This window comes from Erithacus rubecula (genome assembly GCF_903797595.1).
Source record: "Erithacus rubecula genome assembly, chromosome: 16".
NCBI classification, from domain to species: domain Eukaryota; kingdom Metazoa; phylum Chordata; class Aves; order Passeriformes; family Muscicapidae; genus Erithacus; species Erithacus rubecula.
This window is the reverse complement of record NC_136668.1, coordinates 5,565,508-5,585,028: the sequence shown is the minus strand read 5'-3', so window position 1 is coordinate 5,585,028 and position 19,521 is coordinate 5,565,508. Positions and strand designations below refer to the sequence as shown.

General features: G+C 49.1%; 2 protein-coding genes across 8 annotated transcripts in view; one reads left to right on the top strand and one right to left on the bottom strand.

Moving 5' to 3' along the window:
* Positions 1–3,362, top strand: part of LOC306808916 (rho GTPase-activating protein 7-like) — a 44,679-nt gene extending 41,317 nt beyond the window's left edge. For 6 of the 7 annotated variants that reach the window (XM_079319929.1, XM_079319931.1, XM_079319925.1 and 3 more), the window contains exons 10-11: positions 633–747; positions 2,931–3,362. In XM_079319929.1, the coding sequence (XP_079176055.1) occupies positions 633–747; positions 2,931–2,969 (154 nt within the window). In that variant the 3' untranslated portion in view covers positions 2,970–3,362. Of the gene's footprint in view, positions 1–632; positions 748–1,124; positions 2,206–2,930 lie in introns of those variants that run through there. The other variant, XM_079319930.1, reaches the window with a different exon arrangement.
* Positions 3,275–19,190, bottom strand: RARS1 (arginyl-tRNA synthetase 1). The gene is made up of 15 exons (XM_079319932.1): positions 19,077–19,190; positions 14,598–14,732; positions 13,906–14,094; positions 10,658–10,769; positions 9,490–9,590; positions 8,953–9,074; positions 8,517–8,637; positions 8,084–8,213; positions 7,660–7,764; positions 6,627–6,805; positions 6,198–6,307; positions 5,486–5,591; positions 4,598–4,770; positions 3,770–4,017; positions 3,275–3,422 (listed from the first exon to the last, which is right to left on the bottom strand). Exons 1-15 carry the CDS (start codon positions 19,119–19,121, stop codon positions 3,313–3,315), a joined length of 1,986 nt encoding a protein of 661 aa, XP_079176058.1. The 5' UTR covers positions 19,122–19,190; the 3' UTR covers positions 3,275–3,312.
* Positions 19,191–19,521: the final 331 nt, after the last annotated feature.

Genomic DNA, 19,521 nt, shown 5'->3' with positions numbered 1-19,521 from the left:
TGGAGTTTTCTCTTTGTTGTCAGTGTTTAGAAGGCAGGATGCTTTGAAGCTTTAGCTCTGCTGTAACTATGCATTAATGCCTTGGTGCAGGGTTCCCACTTCAAAGGGTTCAAGCTGACAGGTCTGACTCTGAGGGGCAGCACTGAGGACTGTTATCTTCCACCCAATTTTCAAGCCATTTGGCATAGATAAAAGTTTCAGAAGCTAGGACCAATGATGTAATACCACTAGCATGAATTAAAAGAGGGCACTCTGTTTGCACTGTGTTGGGAGTGGTTTAGGCCAAAGGATTTAAAAGGTTCTACATGGCCTTTGCAGGTACCAAAGGAGCTTGATATTGAAAATTATACACAAATAAGCTTGGGGTAATTTTGTTGTTCTTGGCCATTGTTGTTCTTGGCCAAGTGTGTGATGTGTTTGGGGAATAAATTCCTTGACTTGCCTTTCTTGAGTTTCCATTACTACTGGTCAGTAGTACCCTGGACACCATTGGGATGTGCTGGAAGGGGACTGACCTTCAGTGGTCACATTGCATGAGCTCTACATGGTACATGCAGGTCCTTCAGTGCCGTGTGCTTTGTGCCTGGTTCCCAGCACTTTGCTCCTCATCCTTTCACCTTCCCCTCTCCTAGATCCAGTCAGAGGAAGTGCAGCCTGGGGAAGCCGGACCAGAGGGAGCTGAATGAGAACCTGGCAGCAACACAGGGCTTGGCCCACATGATAATGGAGTGCAACAGGCTTTTCCAGGTACATCACACACTGTCACCAAGCAAAAGCTCTGGGCACTCTGGGGGGGAGGGCAGCTTGGAGCAGCAGCTGGGCAATGTCCCTGCCAGCCCAGCTGCTGCTCTGTGCCTGTGACAGATGGGAGTCCTGCTGCTGCCACCAAAGAGAAAATGAGTGTTGTTTCCTCCTCCATTCCCCCCTTGCTGGGTCTTGACTCCATGGGCTTGGGGACAGCTTGGAGAGCACCTGTGGGGCAGTGGCTGCCATGTGCCCAGGCAGGGAGGCTCTGGCCATCCCTGCTGGAGGGAGGGTTGAAGTTTTGCTGCTGGCAAGACCAACAGCCATGTGTGTGCCTGGCCATTGACCCCAGTAATCTGAACCTGGACCTTGGCCCACAGACTGACTTCCCAGCTTGACCACAGCCTTTGCCTGTCATGATGGACTTGCCTAGTGATCCTCAGACTGTGGCTAACCCTGGTTGCTGTCCCTGGACCTGTTCCTGACCTCCCCTGCTGACTCACCTTCGTGGCTCTACCTCGGAACTCATCACCATGGATGTGTCTGATGTTCTTTACTCTTGGCTGACCCTGGCTGCCCCCTCTGGCCCAGCTCCAGCAGCGTGGGACAGGGCAGCTGGCCTGCCAGCCCTCTTGTCCCACTTGACACCTGGCCCCTTTCCCTCAGGGGTGCTGTCCACACTCCAGCAGTCAGCTCAGACCTTCTCATGCTCTGCTCCAGTTCCTCATCTGGGCAGGGGACACTGCCCCATGGCTCCCCTGCATGGACACATGGCCCTGCCCAGGGCTCCCCCAGCACTGATTCCACAACCAGTGCCTGGCTTCTTAGTGACACCCCACCCCAGGACAGCTGGGGTTCCCAGGGGTCTGATCCCTGCATGCATCAGTCCCCAGCCCAGACAGGGCTCCTGAGTGTCCCCTCCACCCCTGGCCCAACCATGGGTCCCTGTTTCCCCAGCAGGGGCCTGAGCCCCTCTACCCAGCTCTGCCTTGGGGTGCCCCGACAGCACAGCCTGCCCTGTACCCTCTGCACAGAGCTGCCCCATGGAATAGCCCCATGGGAACTCTGAACTTCCCTTGCACACATGGACATTCCACACATCCTGCTATGACCATTGCTGACTCCAGCCCTGAGCTGTGGGGCTGCCCCTCACCCTGGGGTGCTGGGGTCCTGCTGGTGTGCCCCTCACCCTGCCAGGGTCAGCATTTAGTGCTGAGACTCAGGGATTGCCTGGAGAGGCCTGTCCCCCTTCTGCTGGAGGCCACAGCTCAGTGTGGCAGCCTCTGCTGCACCCATGCCTGGAGGAACACCCAGGTCTGCTGCTCTGGACCCAGACCTGGACTGTCACTGTGGCCACCACTGGAGTGTGGCTGACACTGCGTCTGCCACTGAACCCGAGCGCGTGGCCCCGTGGGCAGGACTCGTCACCAGTGCCACCCCAGCCTGCCCGGCCGCCCCAGGTAGGTGGGATGGGCCCTGCTGGGGAGGCACTGCCCAGCCCTGCCTCAGGAGCAGGGAGAGCACGGCCATGGCACAGGGGTGGGAGCAGCTGGGGGACAGGGAGCACAGCACACGGCCTGGGCAGCTGCTGACATGACATGGCTGTCACCCTGTGGCACCAGTGCCAGGCCTGGGGGGTTTGTGGGCACTGCTCAGCCACTGGGAGAATGCCTTTGCACAGGTCTGCACTTGGTGAAGTGTCAGCTGGTGCCCACTGCATGAGGGGCTGGACACTGACCAGCTGTGAGAGCCGAGCCCCCCCAGCTCAGGAGATGGGAGAACCTCATACAGATCTTTTATATCTGTATATACAATATACAGATATATGCACATGCATATATATATATATCTGTACATACATATACACACATGCATATATGTCAGTGAGCACCTGCATCAATGCACTAGCTTCTGTCCAGTGGTAGCACAGCTGCATTTCGTGCTGCTTTAGGACTCCAGAATTTTTTTTAGGATGCTCACAGAGCATCCAACAAACCCCAAGGCAAAGGCAGGAGCTGTGGCTCCTTGTAGTTGCCCAAGATTGACATGCACTCCACAAAGAGGTTTGCAACTCCATAGAGATTCAAAACATTGTTGCTGAGGGGAAAGGCATTTCCCTTGTGTTTTCCTCAGAGGGAATGCAGTTTAACTGATCTGTTCCTCCCCTGGGCTTCCTGCTCCTCCAGGTAGAACTGCTGCCTGCCTCCCCCCACCAGCACAGATGACATCAAAGGCTGGGTGACTTGTTTACACCTTGGCACCTGAGGTAAAGTGAATGGAGGGAGTATGGATCAGAGTACCATTGGCTCTGGGAGTGTGGGTGGCTGAAGGGTTTCCTGGAGGTACCCTTGGGTGTTCTGAGTTCATGGGCTTTGGCTCCTTCACCGAGAATTGCTCTGAGCTGTGCTCACAGCCACTTGTCTGCCTCTATCTGCAGCTGCTTGAAGCCACACTCCTTTTCTCTCTTTTCCTACCCCCTCTACTATTTTTTCCCTTACCACAACCCCACTCCAACAGACAGACAACTCCAGTTGTTTAGTCCCTTTATTGTCATTCCACAGGGAACAGCTACATCCTCTGCACAGGCTTAATCCCCAGGATGTCGAATCCTTTGGCCATGACGGTGGCAGTGGCTTCGCACAGCAGCAGCCTCCACATGTTCACCTTCACGATCTGGCCTGGAAAATAGACAGAGGAGCTGGAGTAGCTGCTCAGAACAGCAGTACCTTCCCTAGGGAAAGCCTCTTCGCCCAAAACCAGGCCCTGGACTGGCACATGGAACGCTTCCAGCTCTCCCCAAACCAGGCAGACTGACCACCCCTCCTGTTTCCAGGTGCCTGGCCGCTCCCAACTCTACTTAACCTTCCTGCTCAGTGACAACACAGGCTCTGCCAGTGTCTGTCAAACCTCCCACATGGACACAGCAGTGTGATAACTCCCTTTCCAACACAGGGTAACACCCTGGAGATGGATGTACCACAGGATATGACACAGGCCCATGCAGCACCCTATGGCCAACACTCACCAGTCTGCCTGTCCTTCTCAACGCAGTAGCAGCTGTCATAGAACTCAGTGAAGGTGGTGGCCAGCTCATACAGGTAGTCACAGAGTGTGTGCAATAACAAGTCCTCCAGGATCTTCTGCAGGATCTCAGGAAACCTCAGGATGCACTTGCCCAGTTTCCACTCCTTCTCATGGTCGAGGACAAGCACCTCCTCCCTGGCTGCCTTCCGCAGCATCTGCTCATCGATATTGGCCAAGCGTGCAATTGCCCTGGAATGGTCCAGAACAGAGTCTGCTTGTGAGGGTCCCACTGCCCAGCCTGCCCAGGGCCAGCCTGGTCACCTGGCCTGGCTCAGGGCTGGTGGCCTCTGTTGTACAGTCCTGGGTGACCAGGCCAAAGGGGACAGACAGCCCTCAGGGAGATCCAGGAGGGCACTGCAGAGGAACAGGGAGGGATGGGCTCTAGGCACCTGCATCAGCAAGGACAGCTGATACTGCCAAGCAAACCAGGGCTCAGGGTGCCAGAAAAACTGGGGTGTGGCAATATCTAAGCTGAGCAGCTGCTGGAACACAAATGCATCCTTTTCCAAACACCTAAATCTTCTGCTTACCAGGAACTCCCACATCTCCCTTTGTGTCACAGAGGAGCCGTTTCAGGTGGCACTGGATACATCGTGTGCAATGACAAATAAAATCTTGTCTGTGCTGCATCCCAGTGTAGCTGGCTTCTCTTACCAAACATCCCCAACAGCACTGATGGGACTGTCACCCCATTGCTCACATGTCCCTTTGTGACACAGATGCAGAGAGCACGAGCACCAACTCCTGCAGCTCCCTCCACCCCACACACCTGATCCGTGTGAAGGCATAGAGCAGATAGGCAGCTGTGTTCCCTCGGTCATCCAGCATCTTGTCAAAGGAGAACACGTAATCATTGAGTCTGTTGTGGGACAGATCTGCATATTTAATGCATCCAAAAGCCACTGATGTCTGGGCAGCTTTCAGCTCTTCTGGTGTCAGCACCTGGTACAATTTCCAAACAAGCAACAGTGAAGAGGAAGAACAAAGCATTACGCACAGCCCTGGCCTCTCAGCAGGAGGAAAGCCCAGGCTGCTGAGCACCTACCTGGTGCTCAGTTCCCACACACCTCTCTGCTTTAGGGCACCAGACAACCCCACACCCACCCCTCACCTCTCCTGCAATTCACTGGCACCACAGTCCTGCCCAGATTAGGGCTGACTCCCTCTTCTGACATCCCACAGGACTTCTGTGCCCCTCAACCTGCCAGGTGTGATGTGCTCTGCCCCTGCTTCTTACAAACTACATGTACATGGAACAAATGTTGGTCCTCCTAACCTTATGGAGCATTTTGGTCAACCCCAACACTTACAAACCCCTGTCTGCTGGAACAGTGGCAGCAAAGCAAAGCACTTTGTGCCTGACTCCTATAAGCTCTTTAGAGAGTTTCAAGGTGTTTTTTTCCCTTGCTTCCTCGTGTTCCTGTTTAAAAAGGGACTTTTCACTTTCACCCTACACTACACTTCCCAGTTCCACTGCCTCACACCGTGCTTGGACAGAGTTTGGTCCTTCCGTTACATTTCATGTCCCATACTGTCCAGTTCTCTGCAGGCCATCAAGAAGCAAGACAGATAGAAGTCTCATTCAGCAATGCAGAGCATAAGTCTCTGAACCTATCTGGGAAGTTCTCAGGAAAGACAAGCAATCTGTCACAACTACCTTGTCCCGTTCCTTGTCTTTCAGCTTGTCCATGGCTCGTTTCAGCCCTTCCTCCAGCAGGTCTATGAGACGCACTGTGTCCCCTGAACGAGTTTTGAACTTCTTCCTGAAAACACACAGTCAAAATGATCTCCTGCATGAGGCAAAACACTTCCACCCACTGCCTAGTCCCCAGCAAGCTTAGGAAAAAATCAGATGGCAAATCCTTTTGTATTGAAGAAATTGCCATCACACGGACAGCTCCAAAACTGGGAGAGCACCCATAGCATGGTCAGTAGGAATGGCCAGGAAGGATTCAACAGTCAGAACTGTCCAGTTCCAGACATTAAGCAGCACACAATACCACACAATACAGACTTTTCCCAACTTTTGCTTCATCTAGTATGAAGGAGGCAGAAAGTAATGAAAATTGTGTCCTTTACCACTGCCATCTCCCAGTACCACATTAGCTTCCACCAGGCAATCCAAGTGCCCCTCCCCAAATGCCAGGCAGCAGAAGCCAGGCTCGAGAGGGAATGTGGCCACAGCAGCAGAGACTGTGTGGATCAAGGGCAATGACACAGAACAGTGACACACTTAGGGATTTGCTTTGTTTTGGGGGTTTTTTGGTGCCACATACATAGCTGTCAACGAATGAGAGTAAGTCTCCTGCATTCACTCAAACTTTCTCTCCAAGGCACAGACAGATGAAAAAGTACACCCAGCCACTTACTTGTCTTCCCCCAGCACCACTCCAAAGGCAGCATGGGCCACTCTGGTGACTTTGGGATCGTACCAGCCAATCATCTGTCCAGCTGCAAATATTGTTTGGAAATGCATAGACTGCAAGGAAATAAACACCAACAACTGGTTTTCATTCCACTCCTCCACATGCAGTTTCTTCCCAGCTTTATCCTATTCACAACTATGCTCTCACAATTCAAGTGCTTCCAGTTTAACAGGCAAATTCTGCTTTGAGAAGTTCAACCTTTCCCACAGTTTTCCAGCTTTACAAAAGCAGCAACTGGCAAATTCACATCACTGCTCAGGTAAGGACACTAAAGACCCTGTGGTGTTCTACCAGTGTTACTGTTGCATCCATCATTTCCCACACTTTGTACTGACCAGCACCAGCAGTTACAGCAGAGGGTGCTGAACTCACCTGGCCACTATCCACTACGTAGATAAGGATGTCACCCTTCTCCTCACACAGCCTGTGCTTCAGAGCAGCCAAGTCTGATGTGTCATAGGTGTAACCTCCGTCCGACTTCACGATAGTCAGCGGGACAGGGAATCCCGGGACGAACACCACCTTCCGGCCATCATCAACCTGGACAAAGCCTGCAAAAGCAAGGAGAACATTCTGTGTCCAGCACAACAGGGGGCTTCTGGGACAGCAGCAACACTTCCCTTCCCTGCTGCTACCAGGGAGAAAAGGCCACACACTCACATAATCAAATATATGGAAAGACCTATATGAGAACTCCCTTGTCAACACAAGTCCCACTCTGTACAGCACTTCCAGAACTATGCACAAGGAAGCAGATCTGCACAAATGTGATCTTACCAGGAAAGACCTAACTCAAAACCTCCCATCACTTGCATCCAGATCTGCCTGTACAGCCAAAACCCCATCACAAAATACGGCATTAAAGGCAACAGAAACTCTACAGAATTATGATGAGGACTCTGCACAGAGTCTTTCTGAGGTGAGACAGAACACTTCAGATGGTGAGACTCAAGAACTGCAAAATCCAGACAAGAACACATAAAACCAGAGACATTTTATGCTGCATTTGGCTTCTTGCCAGTTTCAAAGTCACCATGATCCAAAAATCCCACTGTCTTCAGAGAGATTTCTCAGAGAAAGTTCCCACACAGTCACAACACTAAGACTGGAAGTCTGCCATATATTGCTCCTTGACTGTTTACTCAGAATACAATGAATTCCAGTAGTACCCTGTGCTACTGCCTACAAATATCACAGACAAACTGCTTTTGATGTCAGCAAGTAAGATTCAGTCTTCTTGGCAAGAGGAAAAGCCACAAAATACCCTCTTAGCAAGAGACAAAAACCAAAGGTGGGGAAGATGTAACTTGAAAAGCATCAGCCCTAAGCCCTGCTATATAGGATTGAGGTTGCCATGCTCATCCTCTCAGCTGCAGAACTTCTGACCTGAGACCAAAAGCCTCACCTTTATCTTCAAATTCTTTCACAATGTCTTTCATCATCTCATGGTAGAAGGATTCCCCTCTCTCTATGATTGTGACATCCAAACAATTGTAGATTTTCTGGAATTCTTGAGGGAAAGAGAACAAAAAACTTAAAGGCACACAGTAGGAACCAGTGGCATGTTTACCAGTGGGTACAGCAAGGCCCAAAAAGCATTATCCATCTCTTGGTCAAGCCATCAGATTAGGACTCAGGAGACAAGATTTAGCTGAAAGTCTCCACTTAATACAGTCCAGTACTTTGGTTGTACTGGCTTTTTGCTTTCAGCTCTCTTAGCAGTGTGGCAGTGACTTTCAAGAGAAAACAGAAGGGTGTGCTCAGACATAAAGTGAGAAAAGCCACCCTCTTATACAGCTGAGACACGATTCCAGATGTGGCGAAGTCACCTCTGCGTGACACGTCACAGATGAGGTTCCAGGCTTTAATGAAGTCAGGGTTTCTGCTCTGCAGCAGCACCACACATTGGTAGGCTCGCTTCTTAAATTCCTCCTCTGTGTCAAACCTCTGCTTGGATTCCTGCAAGGAAACACATGGAAAAGCACTGCTTTCCCCCTGAAACAAACCACCACTGCTAACAGGCTCTCCAAGTATGCTCATCTCAAGACAGAAAGGCCATGTGCTTACAAAGGCCTTTGACTGTGCCCCATACAGACAGTTCAATACCAGATAACACAATCCATCACCCGTGGCTAGTATCACAATAATCTGCTAACAGTGACTTGATTCTTTCCTTTCTCCAAATCTACCTGCAATTTGTAAAGCTCCTCCATCTGCTTTTCAGATGTTGACATAAACACCACATTTATCTACTACACATACCTTGTAAAAAGCTTGGAGATCCCCAATGGGAGGAGAAACAGTTAAGTAATCTGGAAATTTGTCCTGGAGGTGAGCAATAAGCATTCCAAACTGGGTGCCCCAATCTCCTAAATGGTTCAACCTTGGAGCAATTGAAGAGGACAATAATAATCATCTCTTAAACATATGCTTTAAAATAGACACATTTAAAAAATATATATTCTAAAATAAAAACACATAAAACCAGAAACCCAGCCCAGGCAAGCTCCCTAATTTCACTGCACTGAAGGTACTGCCCACCTTGATTGCTAACCCTGCTACACTTGCTCAGCTTAGTATCTATTACCCAAAAAGGGTTATTTGCTATGTGCTTATAAACTAATACAGAGCAGAAGAGAGAGCCAGGGACTGCACAGACAGCCCAGCAAGCCCACCACACCCAGGCACTGAGTCTCACCTGAGCACATCGTAACCCGCGAACTCGAAGAGCCGGCACATGCTCTCCCCAATGATGGTAGAGCGCAGGTGGCCCACGTGCATCTCCTTTGCAATGTTGGGGGAGGAGAAATCCACCACCACCTTGGGCAAGGAACCAAAGGAACACATGAATAAAAGGCCATTCCCACACCTCGTGTGTTTGATCTGGGTTTGTTGGGGGAGCAGGGGAGTGAGAATCACCTCCGCTGACCCTCAGCAGGGAACATCAGAGTGAGCTTTGCTGCAGCCCAAATGAGGGTCAGGGATCATTCCCACACTGACCTGGGCACAACCCCCATCCCCAGGGAGCCCTGTCCCTCAGACACCAGAGACCACAGCAAGCAGAGCTGACCTAGCCCATGGCCCCCAGCTGCTATGCCACATCCCACATACTTTGCTCTAACAACCTGCTGACATGGACATCTACTCAGCACATCCCTTCGAGGGGAATGTCAAAGCTACCTGCAGTCCAGAACATTTTCCCTGTACCAAGATGGCTGTGTGCTTACTGCTGTACCTTTTTCCTTTTGCCAATAGCTGGTAGTTGAACTCCATTGATCAATAAACTGCTCAGCTGCTTCGACACAAAATCCTTTCTCAAGTGGACATTGATAAAACCTTTGCAGGAAAAAAACAGCAGTGAGTGCTGGGGCTGTAGAAGTGCCTCAAACCATTTTTTGTTTCCTTCCCCCTGGATTTCTGTTTTCATGCATCAAGCACAAGAGCACATAAAGTCAGCTTGACAAAACATTTTTCAGTCACAGGACAACAAAGCTGCCACTTGAAGACAATTTCTGTTCCCAGATTAGAAGAGCCTGTTCACACCACTGTAGCCTTTACTGCAGGAGGCAGACACTGCAAGCTACACCACTGACATAACTCCTTTTTGTACACTGTCACTCAACAATGAATTTATAGAAAAAAAATTTTAATGAGAAAATAAATAATTTGGTTTCCAGAATGCAAAACCAAATCCTGCTTTATCTTTTTAAAAGAAATTAATATTCTAAACCATACAGTTTAATCTGGGATAATTTATGCTCATAGTATGACACTGACTTACTTCTCTTCCTTCACAGAGTCAATGAACAAGCCCTAGAAGGCTTCATGAAGGTGTCATGGAATTTTTGTGTTTATGCTGAAGCCCTCAGGAATATGAGCCCTTGTATTTTTCCCTGGGTCACAGGAACAAAAACAAATGCAGCAATAACCTCTGTGCTACTCCAGCCTCTCAGTTCTGACATAACAAGGTCTCCTCACCATGCAAGCAGTAGGGAGAAGGGCTGTCAGTTATTCCTGTGATTTCATGTCTGTGGTTTGATTCCCATCACCAATATTGAAAAAGGAAAAAGTTGCTCCCTTTAAGGAGTGGAAAAATTGCTAATTAAAGGGCTTGCTTTTATTTAAATACCTGCTGATTCTAATACAGAAGTATATTTTTTTCTGCTGCAGAAAACAGACTGCAGAAAATCTGTACTGAAAATCTGTACAGAAAATACTACTCAGACTACAGAAAATCTGTAGTCTGAGTGCTGCAAAGCTCACCAAGTCAGAAGAAGTTAATTCCCCGTGAAACTGCAGTTTTAAACCACAAAACAGTAGAACTCAACTCAGCTTCCCTCTTACTATAAAACTGCCCTTTTTGCTTTAAGATATACAAAGTGTGTAAAATGAACCTATCTTACCAGGACCAGCAATTTCAACCTTCTCAATGCATTCATTGGCAGGAATATTTTTTGCTATTTTCTCTGCGATTTCTCGTGGGATAACCTTCTGTTCCCTGGTTTTGAGTAATATCTGGAACACAACAAAGATCAAGTAAAACTCAGTCCTCCAAAACATCCTAGAGAGCAAAACAGAGAGCACAGATACTGAGGCACTGAAACATCCTCATGGTCCTTCAGCTTCATAATACAGAGATACACACAAAGAGAAACATCTCTAGCAAATTTTACAGACCAGGTCAGTTCTCCACAGCATGAGTCTGACTGGACCCAACATGTTCACCTCCGTCTGCTCAGAGCAGTCCCTATGTCAGAAGAAAATCAGGCTATTTTTCAAAATCTGCTAAGTGGTTTGGCAAATTTGTACTTTTCTAAGCTAGCAAATGGACAAACCCTTTAAAAATCAACACAGCTGGCACAGTCGTTCAGTGCTTCACAATCCTGTTGATCAGTCTCATGGGTGTCCTCAGCTCTGCCAGCATCCACATTTGAAGCTCTGAACTGTGCCTCCAGCAGATGCTGAGTGTAATTTCAGAGCAGGTCTGTTTATTTATGATTAAACACAACCAAAGCAAACTGCCTTCAGTCCTGTCTTAGTCTTGAGCTTAATAAATAAATAGGTGAATAGATTAATAAATGAATAAATAAATAAAATCCAACAACCCAAGCAAAGATAATCCCAGCACTACCCAATTTTCTTCAAAGAGCATCAGAAAAACTACTGTTAAAGTAGCTCTCCTTTTCCCTGGAGACATGAGCAGCCCACTGTGAAGAACTCAAAGAACAGGACATACATCAGAGGGGTTTGAGTTGGAACAGACCTTTGAAGATCACCTAGTCCAACTACACAACTTCCCTGTCCAATCCTAAAGCATCCTCTCCCATAGCTTTTTGCAAACTTTACTAAAACAACCTTTAGTAGGATTTTGTAAACCAGCCCAACCCACCCCTTTCAAAACACTACATTCACACTTGTATAAAATTACCACAAGTATTTGTTTCTGAGCACATGATTTTCCAGTATTACTGTGATGTGTTTGAAAACAATCCCACTGAGGCCACAAAGATGTACTTCTTTGTCAATTCCGAATTTACACTCACTGCTTCTAAGTTACAGTCTACTCTAAAATGTATTTCTACTAAAGTTTCAATTTTCTGTTAAACCTGTCATACACAGGATCCTTACGAGATGGTAAAGGCTTAAAAAGGGCAAGAAAAGCAAATCTCAGTAGTTTTAGTATTGCTTGAAGTGTAAACTACAGGAAAAATAAATGCAAACCCACATTATGGGCATGTTACCAGATTCCAGGCACGTTATCTGAACCATTCCAAATGGTTACCACACTCCTGTTGCTCCGAGGAGCAAGTGGAGCTCCTGGCTGGAGCCCCAAGCATTAATACGCTAATGAGCTCCCAGGAAAACAATAGACATTTGTGAGGGTCCTTTGCACAGCAGCGGCCACAGGGAGAGGCTGCTGCCTGGCACGTACCAGCGCTGCCCCAGGCAGGGCACTTCCTGCTCCCTGGCACTCCCAGTGACCCTGACCGTGTTCCAGCTCTGCCCAGTGGACACCCTGCACCCCAGCCAAGCCCCTAAAACAGGCTGACAAAGTGCCCATCCTGCTGCTGTCACCCCCTGGCTCTGCCGTGCTGACACAGTGCCTGTGTGAGCACAGCCAGGCTCCAGCCCAGTGCACAGCCTGCCCGGGGAACACACTCAAGCCAAGCCCAGCACCAGGAACCCTTATCCAGCACCACAGCCGACAACCTGGAACTCCAAACCCTGGCCGGAAGGGGTCCGTTCAGACACCGAGTTATGTGAAGCACGTCGGCACTGGGAAGCCGGGGCTGCTCCAGAATCCCAACCGCGCCTTAATTGGGGTAACGCGGCGGTCAGAGGCGGGGCAGCGCCCTGAATCCCGTGTCACTGCAGCCACCCCGGGCAGCGGCACAGCCACAACGTGCTAATGAGACCCAGGGCACACACGGGACCGCGGAGGGCCGTGCCCAGAGCCTGCTGCCGGGCACGTATCGGATCCGTGCTGCCCAGTCAGCTCACTGCACCGGGACAGCTGGGACAGCAGCGCTCCCTGAGCGGCAGTGCAAGTCCTGTGTCAAAACTGCCAGTCTAAGGGCTTAATAAAGGTGATTTGACAACAGGACCTGTTTCTGTTTAGGTTACCAAATAAGAGATCTGTAATTCCAAAGTGTCTACGTAGTCACCCAAAGGCATCAATGCACTGAAAGGGCACTTCAGCACCCAAGCTGGAACACACTACCTTCTTTCTCCCACACCTCCTGGACTTACTTCAGCACAGTCCCAGCTCACTGAGCAGCCTGAGCAACTGCTGAAGTGTCTCTGATCCTGTTTGGGTCCTCTTTGGTCAAACTCCCTGAACTCAGAGAAGTAACAAGAGATGTAAAGCAAAGGACAGAGCCAGAGAACCATTCTGAAGGGTAGTGCCTGAACAGCAATCCACACCTGGCTGGGCTCTGAGAAAGCACGTCCTGAGCACACCCAGGCCTGACAATGCTCAGTTTCTTGTGGGTGGAGCTCAGGGAGGGCAGTTTGGGATGCAAAATACAGGGATCCAAACTCAACAGAGCACACAGGGCAGCAACTGGGGCCCTTTGCTCTGCTGTGTGTGTTTGTGAGGAGGAAGAAACCACAGCACCCACAGCAACAGGAGGTGTGAGCCAAGAGATGCCCTTTTGTCACCTGTCCTGTGAGAAGGGGTTATGTGCACATGAATATGTCAGAATGTTACACTTCCCTGGTACTAGAGAAGAGCAGTTATGCAGGTGCTTCTCAACATTTTGCAATTCTCCAGAATCGTGATTTATTGTTTGGCTGTTTTCAGTTGTATGTTTTCCAAATATACAACTCACTAATTGGTAGTTAATTGCACATCATTAGTAAATCGATGCAGCACTTAAATACTGATTTGATTTAGGTCCCACGAACTGAGCAGTTTTTCTGTGTCACACACATTAGCTTCCTCATACCAGGCATCTGAACAGAGGTTTAAAGGCCAGCTCTGTAAAGGCCAATGCTTCCCTTAAATACCATTAAACACTCACTCAATTCTTAGCCCAGGCACCTGCAACAGGCCCCATATTGCAACACTCATTGTGCTGTCTATCCCTCAGCTTCCAAGAGACAACATCCCCTTTTCCACTGATTTGTTGAGATTGTTTACATCATTTACCTGTGATATGCCCATGGCACTGTTACACTGGTAGTCCCCAAATTTAGCCTGCTGACTTGGTGTCACCACCAGAGGAGGGTTTTCTAAGTCTGGGTAGGCAGCTTGAATGGCAGCTCCAAAGATCTCCTGGAGTAAGTTGTTGATATTAATCATGCTTTTCATTGATTTACTTCTTTCCTCTTGAAGGCTCTGAAACAGAAAACCACCAAAATCCAGAAGGCTAAATTCACAACATCTGAGGAGCTGTTACATCCCACTTTTCTCCTTGGCTGCCTGGCAGAGCACAGCTGACAGATTTGGCTGACACCTCCGGCACAGGAGCAACATATACAACATAAAAATCACATGCTCCTCCTGCTGAACCTCCCAGCACAAGCCTTCCCTTGATTGTAGGGCTGCATTACTTCTCACACCTGTGCTGGTGAACCTGGGACAGACCTCAGCTGGGCTACCTGGTCAAAAACTGCCCAAGACATGACCATGTGGGCTTATTGACCTACTGACATTTTCCACAAAACAGGCTTCTGTTTAAAGAACCAAGAAATATCTGATGTGCCACCAATTAAGGTGTCAGAATGCAGAGCAAGCATGCTGTCACACATCAGAACAGTAACAAACTCACACTATTTATTTAGCTTGTCCTCATGAGAACAAAACCCAAATGGTACAGCAGTATTTTTTTATTCCCTTACCTTCTTAAGAAAGTTTAACCGGTATTTGAGTTTTGCGTTTTCGTCTCGCAATCCTTCCAAACTTGGGGAGACTCCCAAGCACCCAAAGTTCTTCAGATGCTCAATTTCTGCAGTCAACAACTTGATCTCGTTTTCCTGAAAAGCAAATTGAGTTGTCACACAGTAATTCCTGGAGAGGGGACAAGAGGTGAGGAGCTGCAAGATCTCAGGCACAGTGCTAGTTTGCATTGTAAAGGCAACAGCAGTGACATGTGAGCTGAGTAATTCCAAACAATTAATATTTGAAGATTGTTTCTACTTGTGTGAAAAACAAAGATTCTGAAACACTCTTTAAAAAATGCAGTGAGAAAACAGTCTCACTAATATCAAGACAGATGTACCAGAAAGACAACAGGACATGCTAATGAGATATTCCCCAAATAAGCACTTTCTCCAGCTTTTTTTAACAAAGATAAAAAATTATTTGACTCAAAATTCCCCATAGCCTCCTTCAGCCTCTTTCATCATCTCACAGGCAACAGTTTCAGAAGAAATCACAATCACTCACACAACCCCAGCAAGCTCAAACTCCACCTTGAGACAGGAATGCCAGAATATCATGCTGCTCCACAGGGGCATTTCTGCAGGGTGCACTCACTTCCACCTGGCCACACAATCCTTCCTGCCCTGTCCAGGAAGGAAACGTATGTCTTCTCCCCTGAGACTGACACAAGGCATTTAGGAGCACTTGGCAATTTTAGGAGGGGGTTCTATATTCCAAACCAATTTTCTGGTATCCCACCAGACTTTACAGCCCTGACTGTCCTAGGTTACAGTGTAAAGATATGCCCAAAAGTATGTATTCTGTCATCATCTGCTGAAACCAGGTGGGGCAGTGATTGTTATCTCTGTGAGAAATATCCTCTGCTAATGGGCCATCTGTTAAAAATCGGGTGGGACAATGTTCTTTATCCTTCTCACACCCCACCCTTCCTCCAGGGAGGTATCTTCTGCTAATGGGGCATCGAGTCCCACTGCATGACTGATAAAATTACATCATCCCATTGGGAGATGCTCCAGCCAGGGGAAGGAGCCAAACATTTCCTACCCAGATAAAAGCTGAGATTTGGAACATCAAAGTTGCCCTTACTCACTGGTTTCCAGAGGACAAAAGTTACCAGGATCACTGCCAGGATTTCTACAGGATCACTACTTCAACAAGATCACTTCATCTACACTGCTACCACCATCCTAACGAGTGGGGTGTCAAGTTGTATTCTGACTCTGTCAGTGGTTTTTCTTTCATACTATTGCTTGCATTTTATTTTTAGCTTTTTCCCTATTAAATTGTATTTCTGACTTGTAGTCTCTCACTGGACAGATCTGTCAGCAGCAAAATGGTTCAAAGCTGCTGTAAAGAGCAGGAATCTTCCTCACCCCACACCCTAAAGAAACCAAACAGCTCAAGTTTCATCTCTGTTGTCCATCTCTTGTCCTCCCCCATAGGAGGCTTTGTGAACTGAGCCACAAAGCTGGCTCTGACAGAGTCCTGGAGGCTACTGAAGGTTTGAGGGAGTTGGTGCTCTGGAGGGAGGCAGTGAGCACTGCCCACCCTGGCTTGTCACCCCCTTGGCTCCTTCATCCAGGCTCTCCTCTGCCAGCACTTCCACAGCAGGAAGCAGCTCAGGCTATTATTGCAGGCCACCAAACCTTATCAAAAAGGGCTCATTTACTTCATTGCTCTTGAAACAATCAGACTATTTAATTAGGAAAAAATTGGGCCATTGAATCTCTTGGTCTTGTATGTCCACCTGAACAACAGCTCCCAGGAATGCTGCTGTAACTAACTGCACATGCTCAAAAATCTAGGCTTAGGCAAAACAATCTTAAAATTGGCTTATTTGTGGGCCAAGCTGAAAATCAGTACTATTGAGGTCATTCTTCAGTTGTGCCTCAGTTTATGGCACACTTCTGTTACAGCCTCAAGGTCTCCTCTGCTACAGAGAACACAATGCTTGCCTCCTGCAGTTTGGATGGGAAGAAATGGGACTTTGAGGAAATAAATCTGTATCACATCCTCTGGTTTGGCATTTACACAACTAAAATAATTTAACAGCACAGCTGTACCTTATAAGCAACTCACTTCAAATAGTCCCATTACAGCTTTTTCTTTCCAAAACCCAAGGAAGGTGTCCCAAAAATAATTTTTTTCTCTCATTTATATACATACACAAACCTTCCCCCATATAAGCAACAGCAAATAGACTTGTTTATTTTCAGTTTTTCCTCCCGGCCTGATCTAGTAGCATTTCACATAATTTATAGAACTATTTGTAAAATTGTCTGTACTTCAAGTTAAAAAATAGCACAAGAGATTTAACTGTTTTTACAGCTGTGTCACTGTAAGTTTCAGTGACCATTATTGCTACAAACATCAGAGCAGTGACACACATAACTCCTCCCCCCAAGCCCAGAATGTGCTTTAAAGCACAAAGGTATTTTCTACCCCTAATATTACATAATCTGTAAATTCTGTGTCCACACAGTATTATCTTCTCTCTAGTGAAGCCTCCAAAACCCCAAGGAGAGTTCTTCATTGAAGGCAAACATTCTCCAGAACCAGAAAATCATGTTCTGCTTCTAAAACTAAAATCCCTGCATGTCCAAGACAACAAGCACTCACAAGTTTTCCTCCTGCATTAAAACACTCCCTCAAAGTTATAACCACCAGGGTATTTCAGTACCACTGACAAGCTTTACAGAAGAGGAATCAGAATTGGATTTTCCTACATAATTACAAATACCTCTGGCTACCCAAGGGAAGACTCACAGGTGAGATGATCAGTAACCTACTGGAGCTTCTTTCCATACTGTTATCCTACAAGTGAGGACAAGGAAGGAGGTTTGGCCATGTGCATGGTCAGAAGCCAGAGTCACAGTGCCCAGGAATCACTGACCCCTGGGCAGACACCCTGCCCAAAGAGCTCTTTTAGAGGGTGACAATTAGCATTGGAATCACTTGGATATAGCCAGGAGATAAAACCTAAAATACTACACAGTTCAGCAAGTCTCTTCTAGTTTTTTTTCCCATGACTGCATCAAACCAGTAAATCCACAGCATGGGCACCTGGAGGCATTTGGGATGGCCCCATTTCAGATGTAACCAAGCCCAATGTGTCACTCCAGACTGTCACATTTGTCTCTCCTGTTTAGTCCTCCTCTTCTTCACACAGCAGTCCTTATGTTTCTACCTGAGTGTGAACTGAGAGCAAAAGGTTTCACCATGGCACCCCAGTGCTGCTGCTGCCATTTCAGTCTCCCTTTTACTGTGCTCATCAACAGCTTATACAGATGATGAAATGAAATTTTCATTCAGAACGACCCAGCAGGAAAGCCTGAACTCAACAATGCTTACACTAGGTTCCAGAATTGATGGGGCTGAGGTCCCAACAGCTGGGCTGGGACAGGCATACAGCTGAGTAGTACAGCCTTCATCTCTAAGTGGCAATGGGGCACCACTCACCACTCTCCTCTCTCTGGTGACCAGTGACAGAAGATGGGGAAATGAAATGAAGCTGTGCCAGGGGAAATTCAGACTGGTTCAGAAAGGTTCTTCACTAGGTGGATGCTGGTGCACTGACACAGGCTCTCCTGGGAAGTGGTTGTGACACCAAACCTGTTGGGATTCAAGGAGCATCTGGAATATGCTCTTAACAATATGGTTTAGTTTTAGGTAATGCTGTGAGGAGTGGAGAGGTGGACTTGATGATCCATGGGTCCCTTCTGACATAAGGTATGCTACGATTCACTCTTAAAGCTATAAAATCAATAACTTTCCTGAAACTGCCTCTGAACTCTACTGGCAACACTGGCCATTGACTGGGACAGACCTGGCCCTTTAATTTTTTATTATTATTGTCACTGAAAAGGCAGAGGGTTCAGAAAAGAGGATCAGCATCATTTCCCAAAGCTAAGCAGCACCGCATAGCTGCAATAACGCTGCTGGAGGAGGCCCGGGCGCCAGCAGCACAGGAGGCGCATCCCTCCCCGGCTGCCCGGGGCTCCCGGGCCCGGCGCTGCTGCCGCCCCCGCCTCGCCGGGGACCTGCCGGGCCAGAGCACGGCACAGCACCGGAACGGGGCGGCGACCCCAGGCCGTGCGGGGCCGGCCCCCGATGACTGTTCGGAGAAGCTTTTTCGGAACGCTCTCACGCCCAGGGTGTGAGACGGGGCAGCGCTGCAGCCCTGCCCTCGGTCCCGGGAGAGACGGCAGCAGCCCAGCAATGGCCTCAGCACTGCCCGCTCTCCGCCTTCCCTCCCCAGACAGACCTTCCGCTCCCGCCCGGGGCTCGGCCACTGCGCGGGTTTCGGTACCGGGGGAGCGCTCTCAGGGCTCGCCCGCCGCCTTCTCCCCGCAGAACCCCGGGGCTGTCCCCCCTCGGGGCTGTCCCGCTCCGTGCGGTGCCGTGCCCGGCTGTCCCGCCCCGGCCCGGCCCCGCACCTGCCGCGCCAGCCTCGCCGCGGACTGCGCCACGCGTGCCTCCATCCTCGGGCGGCCGGAACCGGCACTGGCGCCGCCGCAGCCGGAAGGCGAACGGAGCGGCGCGGCCGCGGCGACAGCGCCCCCGGGCGGCGGGGAGGACCCCGGGCGGAAAGGCTGCCCTGGGAGCGGGGGGCGGCGGCCATAGACACCGGCGGCGTGAGGGGAGGGGAGGGCACCCCCAAACCCTCCCAAACCCCCGCGTGCCGTGTCACCACCCAGCACTTTGAAACGTGTCCCCTGCCCAGCAGGTGGGTGCAATGGGCACAGGGAATGTTCGGGCAGCGAGGAAAGCCAGCACGTGCCAGGAGCGGAGGGAACGCTGAGGCTGGGCAGAGCAGGCTCAGGCTGGAGCTCAGGGCAGGCTCAGGCTGGGCAGGACAGGCTCAGGCTGGAGCTCAGGACA

Coding starts and splice junctions, on each gene's coding strand:
- RARS1 (XM_079319932.1), bottom strand. CDS start 19,121: ATGGAGGCACGCGTGGCGCAGTCCGCGGCGAGGCTGGCGCGGCAG. Junction 14,733..19,076: donor CGGCGAGGCTGGCGCGGCAG/GTGCGGGGCCGG, acceptor TTTGCTTTTCAG/GAAAACGAGATCAAGTTGTT. Junction 8,214..8,516: donor ATCTCCAAGCTTTTTACAAG/GTATGTGTAGTA, acceptor GTTTCCTTGCAG/GAATCCAAGCAGAGGTTTGA.